The sequence below is a fragment of the Dermochelys coriacea genome, chromosome 15 (assembly GCF_009764565.3).
Source record: "Dermochelys coriacea isolate rDerCor1 chromosome 15, rDerCor1.pri.v4, whole genome shotgun sequence".
Taxonomy (NCBI): domain Eukaryota; kingdom Metazoa; phylum Chordata; order Testudines; family Dermochelyidae; genus Dermochelys; species Dermochelys coriacea.
The window spans coordinates 12482807-12502342 of record NC_050082.1 but is presented as its reverse complement, the minus strand read 5'-3'; the positions used below and the strand labels follow the sequence as shown (position 1 = coordinate 12502342).

At 40.1% G+C, this 19536-nt stretch overlaps 1 protein-coding gene across 1 annotated transcript; it reads right to left on the bottom strand.

Annotated features, from left to right (window-relative positions):
* Positions 1-294: 294 nt before the first annotated feature.
* CRKL (CRK like proto-oncogene, adaptor protein) lies at positions 295-19536 on the bottom strand. Its single transcript, XM_038373144.2, is given in 4 exon segments — positions 295-3406; positions 12882-13164; positions 13166-13342; positions 18461-19536. Coding segments are annotated over 4 exon segments (909 nt in total). The 5' UTR covers positions 18775-19536; the 3' UTR covers positions 295-3271.

The following is a 19536-nucleotide window of genomic DNA, read 5'->3' as shown; positions in this document are numbered from 1 at the left end:
TCACATCTGGCAGGGGCAATAGTTTAAAAAAAAAAAAAATAGACTTGGTCTTTCCCTTGCTGAAGTTTTCCAAGATCACTGGTGTAACTTACATGCCCTAAGTGATGGCAGATTAAAGGCTCTAATAATATTGGAGAAAGCTGTACAGACCACAGATAATGTTACAAGTTTGTTTTTATTTAGACTGTACAAACAGGGCACTAACAACACTGGCTTGATATTGGGACCAGTACTATGAAATAAGTGGAGTAAAAATAAAAAGGCACTAATCTTAAAAAGAGACACTCCATGTATTCTAAGAATATAATTCATTTAATACTGTTAATTTTACAGCACAAAAAATAAAACAAGCTATGATCCCCAAAATAAACTTTAAAAGCTTGCTTATTATTGCCTGAAGTTCATGGTCTTTAAATTACATACTGTTTTAATGTTTACACAGTGAAGACTGTCTCAAATAGAAGGCCACCTTTCCCACTGCAAAAATTTCCTTTTCCCAGAATGTATTTTCATTTAATACAAGTAAACTGAAAATGACAACTATACAGGAACACTTCTACTGGTCCCAAGAGGCTGTCGTCTCACTTTTTCAAATGCAGATAGTTGGAAATGCTTGAAAACTTGACTATAAACAAAAAGCCCACTCATTCCCAGGATGTTAATACAATATAAAAAGTTAATTACAGGCACATGAAATGGCACAAAGAGTGCATTTTTTTCCCTTTACAAATATAATCAGAGCCCCAACCCAAACAGGATATAGTCCCTTTATTTATTCCTGCCTGATTTGTAAACAATTATAAATTGAGTTAGTGCTTATCCAGTGATGGACACTGACCAGTATGAAAAGTTAAAATGAAAACTGTTTAATCAGAGGCTTCAATGTATATACACATGTACACCAGAGGAAAAAGTCAAACAGTAAACCTTTCATGATTAATGGTTTTGACAACATTGCTAGTTTGAAACCCAGACACCTACATAAAAGTTAAATGTGGAACATAATCCACTTAATGATGCATAGATTGAAGCTGTCACTTCAAAAGTGACAGCACTGCAAGCAACAAGTGATCTCAAGAAACCAATCTTTGAAGGAGAAACACAAACTGATCAAATGCAGTCTATATAAAATAATGAAGATATTTTGATGCAAGTTTACAATCAGACTGTTCAATGTGAAATAATTTTAGTAAAGAGGTGTTTACTGTTAGACACAGGGAGCCATTTAAGTGGTCCAAAACTAGTTTCACACTTTAGGAATTCTTCTGTGCTTTCTTGTATTGACACTGGCTGAGATTTTTGCCAACAGATTGTTTGCTTCTTTTGGGGAGAGCACCAGATTAGTTCAACCCAGGACAGTGCTTACAGTGGTCCAGGTACACAGTATATCCACTGAGGGAGTGTGGAAGGAAATGATTAATTTGGAAATTTATCAAAAATAAGCATGTTTAAGGATTTTTTTTTAAAAATGAAACTCTACACTGATGACAGCTGTCAAAAGCTAGGCCAGGGCCAAAATAAGATATCCTTATTGCAAACTGAGTTTAGTGCAGTTTAAGTACAAGATAACTTTCAGTAGTATGAGCTTCATACCTTACAGTAGGGTCCAGACGCAAACGGATTAACCGGGACACTCGCTTTCTAGAGCTGCATAACTGTTTCCATTGCAAAGGACAGTTATTGCCTACAGCACCACACACTTTTAGTCAATGCTACTCTATTTCACAGTAAGTTTGGTTGGCAGTAAAATGCTTTAAGAAGAGTTTTTCCAGACTGTCAGCCATTTGATGAGCACTACAGAATATTAACAGGTAAGCTGAGATGCTTTTCTAAAAATGAACAGTAGCTGCAAATTCCCCCCCCCCCCCCCCCTTCAGTGCCTCCTCCAAGAATTTCAAGGCACTTCAATACAGAGTTCAGAGCAACATGTGCTTAGGGCTCAACAGCCCTAAAAGTATTTTTTTCATCTTATGTCAGAACATGTATTCTTAAGAGTTAATGTTTCATGCAAGTTCCTCTAAATACTGAAAGCAAAGTTTTGATTTCTGCATCTTTTTCTATGCTTGAAGGCATCCTTAATACCTAAAGTGGATAAAAGTACATCATCCTGCTATTTAGAGTTGTCAGCTTCTGTAGGGAAGATATAAACAGAGCCTCACAGGGGTTAAAAAAACAAACAAAAAATTTTACACATGTATTTTATTTATTTAAATTTTTAAATTCATTTAAAAAGAGGCAGGCGGAAGGTCATGGAGTTGGGCTCATCTGCACAAGTTGCTGTGTTTACCTATAAAAGTTTAAAATGGTACAAGCCCCTGGTGTGGATGCAATTATACTGATAATTTATGTCAATATAAGGCACCTTTATTTCTTCCCCTCCCACAAACCAGGTTGTACTAGTAAAACTTTAAAAAAAAAACAAAAACAAAAAAAAAAACAAAAAACTTACACTTCTCGTTAAGAGCTATATACCAGTACAAAAGTCTGTGTAGACCGGGCTTAAGTGTTTCTCTTTTAAAGCTCGTTTCTACAGTTTTTGCTTGCAAATCATCCAGGAACTTTTATATTTGCATTCAATAGTCTGCAGAATTGGTTTTATGTATATAACAAACTGGGCTATCATTTACAATGTCAACTAAAGTTTTCTTATAGATGTCTTTAAATCACACAAACTTTATTTCTAAGTCAACAGCAAGGTTAGAGTTGTATCACAAAAACAGCCTTGTTAAAGTAGCTGCTCAAAATGTACAAGAGTCCCAATTATTGTCTATAAAGATACTTTTTTTAACTATATTATCTTAGGACAGATTTTCTCTAAAATTCAGGTTTTCCCTTCCTCAGCCACAAAACTGCAGTTTTTTTGTTGTTGCTCTGTTTGGACAGCGATTCAAAAGTTTCATATTTGATCCGAGGATTAGAACTCTCCTCCTAATGAGTAAGCCAGAACATGATGTTCCTGAAAGCCTCAAACAGGAAAGATTATTTTCTTGCTCTGATTTACTATCTGCCTGTATGGTTTGTCCTCTCCAGCTTAAGGGCCAAAATAGTTCTAGAAGTGATACTACAGTCTGGATGATGCAACTATGGTATGGTCAGCACATGGCTTCAGTGGTGTGCATTCCAAACGTGTATAAAAAGAACCATCAAACTGCAGCAAGCTAGAAAAATGGACAATGCTAACAATGTGCCATTAATAGTCATCATCCCCACCTCAAATGATGCTCATCATAGCCAGAAAAATGAAGCAGCGGTGTAAGCTGGGCAACAGGAATCACTCATTTTCATCTGGGTTTTGAGGGTCAATTATTTTGACATGCGTGAAAGGGAAGAGCCCTTTTCTGCCATTGACTTCACCTTCCCACTGACCATTTATATTCATCCTTGTAACCTTCACAATGTCTCCAACCTGCATAATAATAATAATAATAATAATAATAAAAAAAAGTGTTACCACATTACAGGATTACAGTTGCTAGCATAAAGATATACAATCAAACTGGGGAGAAAGAATATTGCATTTAGAGAGCAGAGAAAAATAGCTTAGAGATTAATTTCAAAGTAAGTTACTCTCATAACTACAAGTTTTTGTAAGGTTTTACATTTATGTACACATTTGCCCCTCTTCCTTTTTGAAAATTTACTCATGGGGCAAATTAACTGAATTATACAGGAACAACAATGTATTCCTTTGAGCCTTTCCTCTGGGAGAGTGTGCAGTTTATTCTTTACTTTAGGTGTGCAACAGTATATTTAGCTTACACATACAGTGATACCTCTTTGAAATAGACATTTCATTAATACTATGTTAGTTTTAATGAAATGTGATGTCTATATTTTAAAGGAATGTAGTATTCACACTATTAAATTCTAACTAGATCAAGGTTAAGGTTAAACAAGGTTGAATTTCAGAGTTACAGGAAAAATCTTGATTCATTGTATGGTCACATTTATTTTAATTGCTTGAGAGGATGCAATAGTCATAGAAAGCTATAGTTTTCTAAATCAATGCTACATTTCCTATTAGAGAAAAAAATACAGTTGAAACTAATTTTTTTATCGTTTATAAGAGCTAGAATAAAGATTCTAGCTTTTTTCACCATTTCTATCACTGCTATTTGTTAAAGAGCAGGAGCAATGTCAAGACAATTCCTTCCCTTCCCATTTCATAATGAAAATTATGAAGAACTAAGGAACTTAATGCTAAATAAGCTGGAAGTTAGTACAGCCCCACTGATGGCAAGGTAGACTTTTTTGAAAAATGGATACTACCTATAGCTTAGAAAGAGCAGTGCATGAAGCAGAATACCCAGCATCTCTACTACCAACTAGCGTCAAAGTAAGTTGGCTAATATTCTTTGAAATGTTTTAAATACTTCAGAACAGTCTCCCATTCAAAATTTACCCCCTGCCTTCCTGTTCTGTTCATAATTACATTGTATCAATATGGGAACTGCAGCAGATGCTTACTTTAACCTCTCTCAATGTAACATTTTAGCAGCTCATACAATTCAGTAGTGACACATGGTGCCAGCTATACTGAATGCAGTCTTAGACAAATGTATCTGCTCACCTATGGAAAATTCACCACCTTCCTGAGTGAACATAGGGGCCAATTACAATTAATTTTTCAGAATCAAAGCTTTCATTTTAAAGAAAAGCTTCTAGCTGTTATAATTGAAGAACATTTTTTCAAAAATTTAACTGGTGCTGTCTTCATAATTCTGCAGCCACCTTAAGTGTTTGCTTCTGCTGATGCTTATAGCTCTCCGAAACTACAAAAAACAGTTTTGTCAGTTTTCCTTTTTGCTTATCTAAAGTTAGCAGCCATGAAATGGACAAGAATGCAGTTAATTTAACTCTGCTGCTACATGGGAAAGCAACAGCTAGCAGAGGCAAACACCAGGTGGATATTAATTAGCAATTGGAAACCAAAAATAATGTTGCAGGGAATAGAGGCAATCAATAGAATGAGCAAGGTGCAAAATTGAGCTGCTTGAAAGAACAGTGAAACATTTCAAATTTTGTAACTTACAGGGTTTAAGTTTTTAACAGTTAAAAAAACTCTCCAAACCTGACCAGCTCTATAGCTGGTTGAAAACCTGTTTAAAACAAAACAAAAATGTAAATCAAAACGATTCTGACAAGTTTAGTGTGGAATGGCAGAGAACACCACCCTCTGCCATGCTATGGGGAGAAAGGAGTCCAGATGTTAAGTGTCACCTGCCCATCCAATGAAGAAACAGCAGCTAGATATTATAGAAAGAGTGGTCACCAGGTGCACAGCTTTCCCTTGGTATTTAGTATTTTTTAACAAGTACTTACTAAATGGGGCATTTATAATACTTTACCCTGTGCATTCCAGTGTATCAGCAAAATCACTAAGTAAATTGTATTTGGCCCTCAGTTTGAAAAAAAAAAAAAAATCCTGTTCTAATACCACAGTTTAGCCCCAGTCACCTAAAATGGTTTTAATGTTTAAAACTGGTTCATCTAATTTAAAAAACGATTTGTGCCAGCATCTTTAAATTGCAGTGAGGATATTATACAAACCTGTAAAAACAAATACTCCACGTTTATGTCCATGCTTATTGCTGTTGCAGCTCTCTAGTCAAATAAGATTTTTATATCTTTTCAACAAAAGTTTCACATAAGGAAAATTATGAAGTATTTTTCACAAAGTTGAATTAGTACCAGATGCTTTCAAGCCAGTTGTTTAAATGGACTATTTACGACCATTTGATCGGATCTGATGAAGTGAGCTGTAGCTCACAAAAGCTTATGCTCAAATAAATTTGTTAGTCTCCAAGGTGCCACAAGTACTCGTTTTTTTCTTTTTAGAATTGAACTGGAAGCCAGTACAAATTATGGAGCAAAAAGGTATACGCAGCAGAAGCTAGGAATGTAAATATTGGTAAAAAAGTTAACTGGTTAAATGATCACAATTATATACTTTAACCTATTAACCAAGGTAGCTGGGAGGGCCTAGCAGGGCAGGGTCCCCGCTTCCTCCTGACACGGGGACACAGGGGTTAATAGTTAACATTGGTTAACTGGTAAGCCTAATGCTTACCGTAGCAATTTAACCTTTTACCTCCCTAGCAGAAGCATATTCGTATGCGTATGCATCTGCATCAGCTGGAGTTTGGATGGTTTTAGCCCCGAATAGAGGGCACTACCATAATCAAATTTTGGATGTGACAAATACACTCATTGAACAGTGACAACACTCTAGCTAACGAACTATTTCAGAATGATTTCCTCTCCCTCCAGCCCAGTGACTTTTCCCCGAAAGGAAGATTAGAGACAGAACTGTCACACTCAGCACCAGGAGACTACTAAAGTACTGGCCTAAAATGTATGTTTAGGAAGCTGTTAACAATTTACATACATACAAAAAAAGGACCTAATGGCATGGTGCTAGATTTAAATAACCTGTCAGACCATAGTTCTAAAATGCAGATTGTGCACCCAACTTGCATCATAGGTCTCCAAAGCTTCAGTGGTTAAAATCATTGAGATGGTGCCTTTGCTCCTCCACCCTAAAACCAACCAATTCAATCTGAATCAGGTGAATTTTATCCATGAAGTAGTAAAACTCCTCACAACAAGAAAATAGTCAACCAAATTTGAGCACTGACAGCAAGGCGAATCCATTTTACCAATCTCCCAGAATATTTATCTGTATACAGTATAGAAGAATGCCACATCACCTTTATCGCTTTGTCTGACTTCAAAAAAAATTATATTAAATGAGATTCAGAATGTTATTTCTTCTATCTTGCAATAAAGGGCCGCTTAGTAGAGGAGTACTTAAGTGTGTAAAATATGATCCTGCCAGTTCACCTTCAGATTTCCAAACACATGCTCTACACCAAAGTTAATTTAACACGGATTTACTCCAAGAATTAGAGTTTAACGAAAGTTCTAGTGGCCACAAGTTTCCTAACAAAACATGAACATTTCCTTTTCTTGAATACATTTCTGCTGAGCAGCACTGAAAGAGAAAATGCTTTAGGAGAGTGGATGTAGAAGTGATGCATCAGAACTCACCACATATTTCTAAAGAAGGTGTTTAACAATTATAATTAGTAGAAGCTTCTGAATATCCTGTCACACTATATCTACAAAAGTAAAAGTTTCATTAAGATTTTATGAAAAGGATGCTGAAACAAGATATTGAGCAGACATGTTAATGAATGTCAATGTCAAGTCAGTATGGGATGTATTTTAGGTTGAGGAGTTTTTTATTTTGTTTGAGAATTTATCATATCAACTACTTCCTATATCTGATTAGTCAGCATACTGAAAATGATTTAAGACAAAACGTTTGTTGAAAAATAAGGTCAACAATGGCAAATTATAGAGGTGTTTCAGATCTTCCCATGCTCTTCTGAATAAAAAAAACACTAGAGAATAAAATATTTGATCAGAAAATAATTTAAGCCACTACTAAGGATGGTCATAATTACAGCCTGGGACAGAGGGGGAGTGGAGGCAGTCAGGAGAATGAGCAAGGTTCAGAATACAGCTTAACCACAGGACAGTCAGAAAACCTGCGGGGTACATTTCCCAGCTCTGCCTCAAACTTCTTTTATGACCTGGACAAGTCAGCTTCAACACCTCATTATCCCCAATTCATAAAAAAGGGCAATGCTTAGTTATCTCAGATGTTTTGAGGCCAACTTCATTTGCAAAGCATGTTAATATCTCTGGGAGGGAAGAGTAAAATATTGGACTCTTGAAATGAGTAATTCTTTTAGAGGTACAGACATTTAGTCCCACCCAATGATAAAATCGGAATGTATTTTAAATTACGTTCCAGTTACAGCTTGAATTCAAAGCCCCAGGAAATATAGCTCTTGGAGTATGCTAGTCAAAGTGTTACTTATGTACTCTAGACTCTTTCATACCTGTGTCTTCCATTTGGAACTGATTCATGCATCATAAAAAGGGAAGAAGTTTGGTGAATATCATTTTATTTATAGAAAAATATAAGATTACATCCAAGTGAATTTTACAGCTACTCATTAACAATTTCATGAAGACACAAGTGATGTGCATTTAGGGACAGGATTGATCATGGAACACAGGAGATGCAAATCATAACTATAAATCAATGGTTCACTGGTAGCTGACTAGGCCAATAGCTGTCAGAAATAATCAAATGGCTGTTTGGAATCTATCTGGAGTTGGTAATCTCATTACAATTCCTGACAGACAGGTGTGTCTGCCTCTCAACCGGTATTTTTGCTGACAGAATCACTGGTGGTGTACAATACTGAATGGACCATGAAGATTTGGCTACTCATTCAAAACCAGGCACAATATGGGGTTGAGAAGAGCATCTGAGGTCCAACTGAACCAGGAAAATAGTGGCTGAGGCTAAACTGCTGCAGTGAAAAGAGATACAATGTGCAGCAAAGTCCAGCTATGTGGAAGAAAGAAGCTGGTACTATGTAGAGGTGGCAGTCATGCTAGGTCACTAGGGGCAGCAGGAGGGATGAAGGGAAGGGTGTCATTGGGAGATTAAAGGAGTCAACAGCAGGGAAATTATGCAAATATTTTCATGTTACATTGGGTGCCAAAGCTAAGGGACAGCAGAGGATGGCAGAGAAATGAGATGCCCAGGCCAAAGAATCTAGCCACTTGGACTAGGGGGCAAAACTGTCATCCATTAAAGTCTTCACACCAAGACAGACCACCAAATTGGCATACATGGGGCCTAAAAATGACATCCTAAAGGAACAGAATTCCCTCAGTGCAGGGTCTGAGGAAGACACCATAAGGCTATCTTCCAAGGATCTCTTTGCAATCCCAGTATAGGGAATTGCAGTGGTGTATGAACAGCTAGGGAAAGGCTGCCCTGAAGTGGTAGGTGCGAAGGTGGCTTAAAGACCCCTTAGATTCCCTAGCTCTTCCAAGGCACAGCACAGAATTTCAACCAGCATCTCCAGCACACCTACATCTGGGGGGGAAGAGAAAAGAAGACTCCCAATATAGCTAGATTAAAATCTCATCCGAGAAAAAGCTCTAGCAGTAAGCCAAAAACTTTGACAAAGGCACTGAAGTGAGGATTTGGTACACCTCATCTAATAAGACTGGAACAAAAAAATTGGTGCCAGGATTCCTATGATTAATATAGGATGTCTATGGGACTTGTCCTGGTGGTAAAGTCTCAAAATAAACACTTGGAACTTGTGTGTACGTGTGTAGCTTCAAGTATTATGTAAACAGATGTTGTAGATGTGATGTTTAAAATATTAAACATTTTAAATATCTTTACTTAAATTTTCTTTATGGAAGAAAACAGTGCATCATTGCTATATGAACACTGAAACATTAATGAAAAAATAGCCTAATTTTTCCCAGTCACAGTTTTGTACATCATCAGGGGAATCTAACTACTGGCACATGTTGTCCTACTTGTGCCTCAATTTTCCTTTACTATTAATTGTTTTCTTTGTAACCTAATTGTAACAAGCCCAAGAGAGCGAGTCTAGAAGTCAGTTATAATTAAGGTCAACAGATATCTATTTTGGTGAAATAAATACTTCAGTGACATACTCAAAACTTTTCCACAGCTATACATTTGCAGTCAAATGCCAGCTGAAAAATGAAATAAGCCACTTCTAAACTGGTTATAAAGTAGGACTTGACAAACTGCCCTCCACAGTGAACTTGAATCTTTCCTAAGCAAATGCCGTCAAGTTCTGCAAAATTTAAGCTTTCATTAAAAACTAAACAATGCAAAAAAAAAAAAAAAAAAAAAAGCCACACACACTTATGGGGAACTAACTCTTATGATTGCAAAGATAACCTTCCTAATGTAAACAGTGTTAGCCAATGCAATGAGGCCTCTTCAGAATTAAGATGATATTGCCACAGCAAAGAGTTCTGGCTGATGCTACTGGTACATTGGGACTACTACTGCTTTGGACGACCCTGTTTGGTGGGGGCTTTTGTTAGGAACGTACTACCCCAAGGGTGGCTGTCACTCACAGAAAGCACTGTATTAGGCTACCCCCCTACTACCAAGGGACTCTGCCAGGTTAGTAGGTCCTCACCCCAATACACAAAAAGAGCCTTCTGCCTTGGTTGCAGGAGGACCAGCACAAACTCGAGAGCTCTCTTCTGACACAGTAGGTAAGGGCCTCTTGATTCCTTAGGCAGCAGCTCCATTTCTGTGATGGGCTGAGGTCAGTCTAGTTCAGGACATGGGAACATCGGCGCCGAGTATGGCTGATAGCATACATTTTATTCTAGGGGTTACCCAGCATTAATTGATCCAATAAGGGTATTTGGCACCATTAACTTGGTGGCAGAGAATTCAGTCAGGAGAGATGAAGCAATGGAGGCACCCAACCAACAGGAGAGAGCACTGCTTTGGGTATTGGTGTATTTTGGCACAGTCAGGGCTTCGTCCTTGACTAGCAGGTGTCAAGTAAGTTTTTCAAGTCCTGATTATAAGCTCATGTAAATTTAAGACAACCAGTACAAAGCCATGAAATCCCCAATATTGGGAAACCTAAGGTAGGATGTCCCTTACCCCCAAATTCCTTCTACCAAAGCTTCTGAAAGTGTGTGTGTGGAGGGGAGTGGGCCGGGGGTGGGGGGGCGGGAATAGTCTTTTGGCTAAAACATAAAAGAGATTGAGGATAATAAAATTTGGGCTCTATGCCCAGTTCTTCTACAGAATTCCTATATATCTTGGGTCTGTTTAAAAGCATCTGGCAGTCTGGACCTGGCCTGCAGGTTGCCGATTGACTACTCTGGCATTAAACTATGACCTTACAGGAACTATTATTTAGTTTATTGATATTAAACCTCTGGCTCTTCAAGGCCCTACATGTTTGGTCAGTGCTTCAGAGGTCCACCTAGGTCCTAGGGAAGTAGAATGAAGACCACAAAGGAATTCCTTGGTAAGTATATCCACTGGAAAAGATAGTATAGAAGCTGCTGAGATTCTGTATGTAGATGTATGGAAGGGCTGCAGCCACTGTGACTATGAATAGAAGTTGAGCAGCCCCTCCTAACTTCACTTCAGAGGTCCCTGAGAAGACACCATGTGACCCCCAATATTAATTCTTAGCTAAAACTGATGATTGGGCAGAAAGACATCTCTCTCCCAAAAGAACTGACAAGGCAGAAGCAACGAAAGCATGCACAAGAAGAAAAGACCACCTTTTAATCAGACTCCAGATATTTGGAGGTTCAACAATCCAACCCCATATATTGGTCTGAGGCAATTAATTCCACAAGAGCAGTGGTGAGAGTCTGAAGTGACCACATAACTAGAGTTATGGAATAGAAAATTTAAAGTATATTTCGGCAAGTTATCGCAGGCTCTCCCCACCCCTCCTTTTGGAGTTTCCATGGCATGCTCTTCCCACCCCAAACTAAGCCTCATGCCTTGGTTTCAGAAGCATGAGTAGCTCAGCAGGATGCAACTGTATACTGAACATGGCATTGAAAAACTGTTGCCTATATTATTTGCACAAATACGTTAGTGTAGGGCTTCTTGCAAATAATGGGCCAATGGCTTTCCCCCCACTCCCAGAGTAGAATCTTTTGGTGCATTTTAATCTTTAGTCCCCCCACAAGGACACATCAAGAATCCCCTCCCTGCCAGTTAAGGTCCAATTTTTGACCCTGACAGTGCCACTTTATGCAGAAGGGACATTTAAATGAATAAAAATTAGGAAAATTGTTAAACATTTTAAAAAGGTATATAAAATTGATGGGTCTGTAGACATGAGGCATCTGCTTTAACAGCCTTAGCTTCTGCCATGTTTTTAAAGCAGAGCACCAATGAAGGTTCAGAAGAGTCTCCTTATGGAGACCAATACTTAATAATGATCTCCTGAGGTCCCTTCCAACCGTGATATTCTATGATTTATGAATAAAAAGTTTATATACCTAAGAAGTCATTCATAGAATATCTTTGCTTGCTCTCTTTCTGCATTTTCTCCCTTATCTCCCCACTCCCTGCTGACAGCGAGTCACAGTTAAACAACACTGCATTCAGCATTGCATTCTGTTACAACCCACTGCTTCCAGCAACATTTAGTGGATAGGTTTTTCAGCTTCACAAGAGATGTCAAGAACGGGACTTATGTTTAACTTTAGATAATGTGGTGTGGCCAGCCAGCATTGATGGCACCAAATTTACCACATCTAAAAAACACATTAATATGGTTTGTCCCTTTTCAGTGTTTTAAACTAGTTTATCTATAACCACGCTTAAACATGGCTCACCAAACTATTTAAGGGCTACAAAGCCTAGTCATAAATCATTTGTTCAACACACCATCCCCCACATATTAGTTCTAATTATCTCTGGAGGATGCTACAACTAGTTCTCCCAACCAGGACCACTAATGTGGCCCTCCAGGATTCCTACTGCAAAACAAAGCTCAATGAACACCACACATAGTTCAAGTGCAGGAGAATAGCCAAGCCAACCAGATTATTATGTCCTTTGCCACTGACAGAGGTGGTGGACCCACATGCTTCCAGGGCATGGTGTGCCCAACCCATTATTCTTACAAACACAACCTAGTAAACAATTCATATTATAGAAAAAAGAAAAGTCTGAATTAGGTACATCTTTTATATGTACTCTAGTCTCTTTTTAAAGGGAAGTGGTATGGATGAAGCAATTCTTTTTGTAGAGCTGTTATGGTATGAAGAAAGACCTTGTTCTCTCAGTTACTTGAGTTAGAGAGTCAGGCGAAGCCCAATCTACTCAAGACAACCACACAAATGAATGACTCAAATTAATTACATAATCAGGTTGCCAAAATTTCAACTAAATTGTGCTCTTATTTTATTAAATTAACTACTGAAAATGTTAGAAACATAGAACTTGAGAAAAATCTTACCTCTAATGCCAAGGCAGTCTTGTCATATGCACATGGTACTCTTTTTTGAATAGCTTTGGCATAGACCGGTCCATTCTGTGTTGATGGCAGAGGGTTGATCACTGCTCCAGGTGTACTGGATACAGAGGGAAGGGGACTCGTGGTCTGAGGCTGAGCATAAGCATGGGCAGGTTCTGGAATACCATAGCTGTTGGAATTCCTGTTCCCATGTTTCCCATGAGGGGATGACCTCACCAGCTTCTCTACATAAGGAACAGGGATCATCCCAACACCCTTTGTTTCTGGCACTCCACCACTGGTCTTCAGGCTTCTCTACAATTACCAGTATCTCACCCTTTTTAAATGGCAGATCTTCAGCATCATTCCCAAGAAAGTCATAGAGAGTCCGAACATATTCCAGATTTTCTTCTGCAGTGGGAATGGTAGGGGCTGATCCAGATCCCATTGGTGGACTTGGATACCTGAGTATTTAAATAATAAATAATACTTTTAATAGTAGATATTTACCTTACTTTGTATACTGGGTAACAAAATTTACTCTATCATTTTTTAACAAATAGAATATTCATTAACATTAAAGAGATACTAAGAAATTCAGCTGTCACTAGATTACCAGTTTGATAGCACTTTGAAGCATTTAGTACAACTGGTGCTTACTTGAAGTCTCAACTAAACAATGAGCTAAAGGCTATATACTGCGTAGTCTCTCAAGAACTCATTTTAAAAAGTCAAATTTGTTCATGGAGGCTGGAGAAAAATGGATGAAGGATGCATATTTTAATCTTGCTGATTCAATACAGCAAGGTACTTTATTATTTTAATTAACTTAGCACCTGAAGTCCTAGACATCGTGCTACACACTGTACAAACACAGCACAAAAAGACATTCCCTGCTCCAAAGGCTTACAATCTAAGTATAAGAGAAGAGACAACAGATGGATATTGTCAAGTTTTTCATAGGCATCACAGCAAAGGAGATTTTGAAGGTGAATAATGAGGTAGTTTCACAGAAGTGTGCGTGGCAGCATGGGAGAAAGCACAAAGGCATTTGTTTGAAAATTTAAAAAGTAGGTAGCAGAGGCTTGCGTCACAGGACAGAGGCAGTCATCCACAACTTGATATTGAATGAGAGAGGACAGGTAGGGTAGAGATTGACTGTGAAGGGCCTTGAAAGTGAATACAAGCAGCTTATATTTTTGTCGTAAGAGAGAATGGGAAGCCAGTGGAGTAATACAAAAAAAGAGGGTGACATGGTCCGAGACAGACTTGAAAAATTAATTTATGGCAGCATTCTGAATGGCAGCAAGCAGAGCAAGATTGCATTTATCAGGGCCAGAGAAAAGGATATTGCAGTATTCGAGAAGCAAGATGATGAGAACTTGGAAGAGAGTTTTAGTTATGTGGATAGATAGAAAGGTTGTATCTTAGAGATGTTATGTAGAAAGCATATGCAAGATTTAGATATAGTTAGGATGCGAGGACCCACAGAAGTCAGAGTGGAAGATGACACCCAGGGATTACAGGCCTAAGCAACAGGCAGACAGACTGTATTATCCACAGTGCTCAAAAAAAGAGAGATAACAGGAAGAGTTTGGGAGAAAAGATTAAGAACTCTGTTTTAACCATGTTTAGCTTGTGCTGGCAGCTGGACATCCATGAGGAGGTATCAGAAAGACAGGACAAGATTTTAGTTTGGACAGAAGGTGACAGGTCTGGAGTAGGGAGGTAGATCTGTCAGTCATCAGTATAAAGACTGTAGTTGAACTTGTGTTTTGGGAGATTACCCAGAGATAAAATGGTGTAGAATTAAATCCCACTGTAAAATAGTCTCAATTTGCTGGGTAACGCTAGATAAACTGTCCTTACAAAAAAGCAAATTTAAGACTTAAGCATGCATTCCTCTTTTTACATATACAATAATCCTATAGTGCAAGGTTTGAAAAATCCACTCCTCCATGACAAGGTGGCAGCTTCCCTAGGCAAGTATGGTGATCCAGTGTCAGTTTCTACAGAATGCAAGTTATTTAATATGAAAAAGTTTCTAGCACATATGGTTGCAGACTCCAATCTTGCCTTTCTGACTGCTGCTTTAGAACTTTTCTTAACAGCGTGAAATTAAAAAGCCTGTTCAGATTATTGCTATTATGCAGAATTCTGTATGCAGCACTGAAACAGTCAAGAATCATGTCAGTTTTGTAGTTACTGCATGGGAAAGATGAGCAGAATCAGGCAGTGGAGTTATTCAGGAGGGAAGGAGGACTCAAAATACAAAGAAAAGTAGCGGAGTGCCTCCAGTCCCCTTGCAGCCTGAAAACCCTTGTGGGCTATAGGGGTTGCAACCGAAGATAACCCAAGGCATAATTGCTGCTTCAACTGACCTAGCTTCACTCCTTAGTACTTCAGAAACAGCAAGAAAACTGTATTTAAAAATAATCTCTCAGAAGCCTAGAACAGTGATTACTTTACAGCAAAAATAATCTGTACAAAACACACACTTTCTTTTGGTGCTCAGCAGTTGCCCCATTCCTTAAAAACAACGGAAAAGAAAAGTATACTAAAATTGAGAACATAAAGGTACCCCATTTAGGTAATTTTCATTTTATTTACTATTCCTCATTTCATTACTATACCTTTACAGTTTGAAAACACTTCACAATCACACCTCACTACAGCCAACAATGCTAGTGTTTCTTTTGCCCATCATTGATGTAGTACAGGTGCAACACCAACTGTGGTATTAACAGAGGAAGCACTAATGTAGGCCAGAAATAGATTTACCATGATTTTCCACTGAATGCATCCAATGAAGCGAGCTGTAGCTCACGAAAGCTTGTGCTCCAATACATTTGTTAGTCTCTAAGGTGCCACAAGTACTCCTGTTCTTTTTCCACAACGATAAGAACTTCTATGACTAGTCCATATTAATGCTTCCACTTATGCAGCTGCATTGCTGCTATACCAACAGTGGGAAAAGTGCTGTAAAATACCACACACAGAATAAAGACAAGTTTACTGTTAAACTTGTCAAAGTTTAACCCATAACATTCTGAGGAAAAAAAAAAAAGTAACAAGACTACCCATCAATTTAACAAGCTATTCAGGAAAAAGCCATATGGAACAATACTTGTTTAAAATGAACTTCTACTGAAATCAGAAAGGACAAAAAGAAAAAAATACAATACTCTCATATAGTCAAGAGCAAGAGCCCAGGTACACTTGCAATTACAGTCAAAACTTGCATCTGATTCAAAGCAAAAGTAACCAATAAACAGCTCAGAATAATCTGTTCACTTAAGTGTTCCAATTGTTAATTCTTAAATGCAAAAATGCTCCTCTACATCAAGTATTTTTAAGCTGAGGGTTGAGCTGATCACTAAGTATGCAACAAGCAGTTTTTTACATTGTTTTTTTTAAGATTAATAAAGGATGAATAGCATCTTCAAAACACGAGAACCCTGGAATAAGATATTCCACTAAAAAATATTGCACCAATGATTTTACAAGGAGGGAAAAAAATTAATACTATCACCTACTTCCAAGACCATGCAACTAGCTAGTCACAATCCTATCCGAGTCCTATACTACAAGAACACATAATTTGAGAAATGCTGCAGCTGAAAAAAAATTGGTTCCCACCCCATCCCATCATCTCTTTAAAAAGAGAACAGAACTTTTAGACCCTACCATCATGTCACTGAATTTCTACAGCTGTAAATTTTTTAACATGAAGGCTGAATTAGGGTAACAATTTAGATGGAAATATGCTATAAGCAAAACTTCTTCCTCATCAATCCCATTTGTAGTATTACAACTACTGCTAAAAACCCTGTCAGTTTGAGTTAATTTAGGGCCCAATTCTGCATTCTTTATGCAGGCAGAATTCCAATTGATTTCTATAGTTTTGCCTGCATACTGAGTTTGTTCACTGAACTAAATCATCCCTATATGCTCAGGCCAATAAAGAGATGCAAATGAGCAGATTTGCCTGGGATCAAGTAGATTGGCCACAAGGCCTCAAACGGGTAAAGAAACCAAATTAAAATCACTAAAGCACGACTGAGAATAGAAGCTTAACTTCTAGGAAAGCAATGCAGTATCCAAGTGGAGAAGAATTAAGATAAGCAAAAGGACTCAGAAGAAATATCTGCAATGAGCCACAACCCTCCATTGATTGACAATCTGAGATACCAGGCAGTCCTGCTCAACTGCTCCTGCAAATGGATAAGAGCACCTGTTAATTACTAAGCAGCTGTCTTTCTGCTAAAGCATGATCATTACTAACTGAACATTTTCTAGCATTTAGTTTTAAAAATACCAAGTGATGCTGTTTCCACCAGGTCCCAAGCAAACTATTCCACTGCTTAATAATCTATCTGGAAAGCTTTTCATGACAGCAAGTTTTTCTACTCAGTAGAATTTTTTGACAAGCCTATCTGACCCTTAGCTTTGCATTTGATGACTAAATTTGGAGCTAAATTTAAATAAGTATCAGTCTAGCTGAAAAAGGTTCTTTAAAAAACTGGTGTCTCTAATAGGTAGGACTTTAAACTGCCTAAATAAATCAAGTGAGCTAAATCGGGATTTTAAAAATACCATTTTGTTTAGCTTTTTAGTATTTTATTTTCATATAACATCTCAATAGTAGCTGTTTGTGCAGGATTCCAAAGACCTCCAAGCAGGGTGCTGAGAGACTGTATAAATTAAGGATAAAGAACAAGTTCCTCAATCATTTTCTAATGTAGTTTAGTGACACAGGCAAGTACCGTCCTGTGATGGATACAGGACAAAGCATTAGCTGGCTGCAGAGTAAGTGATTAATTTCTTTAGTTCATATTCTAGAACAGCATTTCCCAAAGTGTGGGGCATGTAAGATACATACATTAAGATGGGTAGGCCTTTAACATCAGATAGTAGAACTAAGTGGGAATGCATATTTTATTTTATTGGAGGGGGGGGGGGTTCTCAGCTTGTAAGAGTTTAGGAAATGCTGTCCTAGATGCTAATGAACACTAAAATGAATGAAGAAAAGGAGTACTTGTGGCACCTTAGAGACTAACAAATTTATTAGAGCATAAGCTTTCGTGAGCTACAGCTCACTGATGCATCTGATGAAGTGAGCTGTAGCTCACAAAAGCTTATGCTCTAATAAATTTGTCTCTAAGGTGCCACAAGTACTCCTTTTCTTTTTGCGAATACAGACTAACACGGCTGCTACTCTGAAACCTGTTAAAATGAATGAGTACACCATAGTCCAACTGAGTCTGTGCATGGGATCTAAGCAGTTATACAAGTCTCTCTTAATTCACATCAGCACGAGGCACAGGGGTAGGGAGGAATATGGACCCAAGCACAGAGAGTACCACCTCTGCTGGATCGGAGGCAGGCAAGTACAGTCACTCACAGAAGAGGCTGGATACAACATGACGACCACTCCCTCACTTAAGGCAACTGCAATCACGAAGGTGAAGGGATTGCAGGAGAGCTCCCAGGACGATGCGGCTATACGAGCACTAGGGCGGCCCACGAGCACTACACAGACGCAGTGCCCCGGGCGCGGGCTGGCCGAAGGTGGCACGTACCTGGGCGCGGGCTCGATGAGGGTGGTGGTGTCCAGGTAGTGGATCTTGTAGAACTCCAGCAGCGCCGGCAAGTGCTCGAACTCCTGGTCGCCGATCTTGAAGCGGCGGCTGGGCAGCGAGTTGATGATGTAGTGGGAGACCCGCGAGTTCTCGGACACCGACAGCACGTAGTCCCCCGGGCAGGTCGACGAGTCCCGCACCAGGAACATGCCGTGCCGCTGCCCCTGCAGCCGCGTCTGCGCCTCCGCCCGCGAGAGCGGGCCCACGTACCAGCTGGAGCGGTCCGACGAGTCGAAGCGAGCGGCCGAGGACATGGCAACGGGCGGGGGAGCCCGAAGGCCCGGCCGGAGAGACCCGAAGAGAGAAACGCCCGGCCGGAGAAAGCCAGGCGACGGGAAGCCCGGGCGGGGGACCTGAGGGCACGGCCGGGAAAGGAATCCCTGCGGCCGGGCAGGCGGAGGCCCAACGTGCAGCCGGATGGGGCGGGAAGGGCAGTCGGGCCGCTGCTCCTCTCTCAGCGGCGGGGCATCCTTCCCGCCTCGCTCTCCGGCCGGCAGCGGGGCCCGGGGGCGCGCAGAGCGGCGGCGGACGCAGCCAGGCCCAGGGCGCTGGCGAGGGGCGGCTGCTGGGCCAACTCCGCAGTGAGGAAGCGAAAATCGCTCGGCTCGCGCTTTATCCTGCGGGCTCCTGTCCCCAGAGCCAGAGCCAAAATGGCCGCCTGCGCCGGCTGAGGGAGGATTCCGGAGAACCGCCCCGCGCAGGCGCTCTCCGCGCCTTGGCTCGCGCCCATAGGGGCCGGGTACAGCCTGCTGCTCTCCCCCCGAGGAGGCATCTCGGGGCCGCGAGAGCCGGTTGGGAGATGCGGCGTCTGACGCGGAGCAGCCGCCCAGTCTGCCTGGCGGCGAGGAGGGGCCGGCTCCCCCGGGCTCTGCGCCTGCAGCGACAGAAGGGGAAGAGTTCACGTCTCTGCCGCGCGAGCTCCCAGAGTCCCTCCGAGCTCGAGCTCGAGCTCGAGCTCTCCCCTCCGCAGCCCGGAGCCGAGCGCGCGCCAGCCGCCGCGCCGCGTCCTCAAGGGA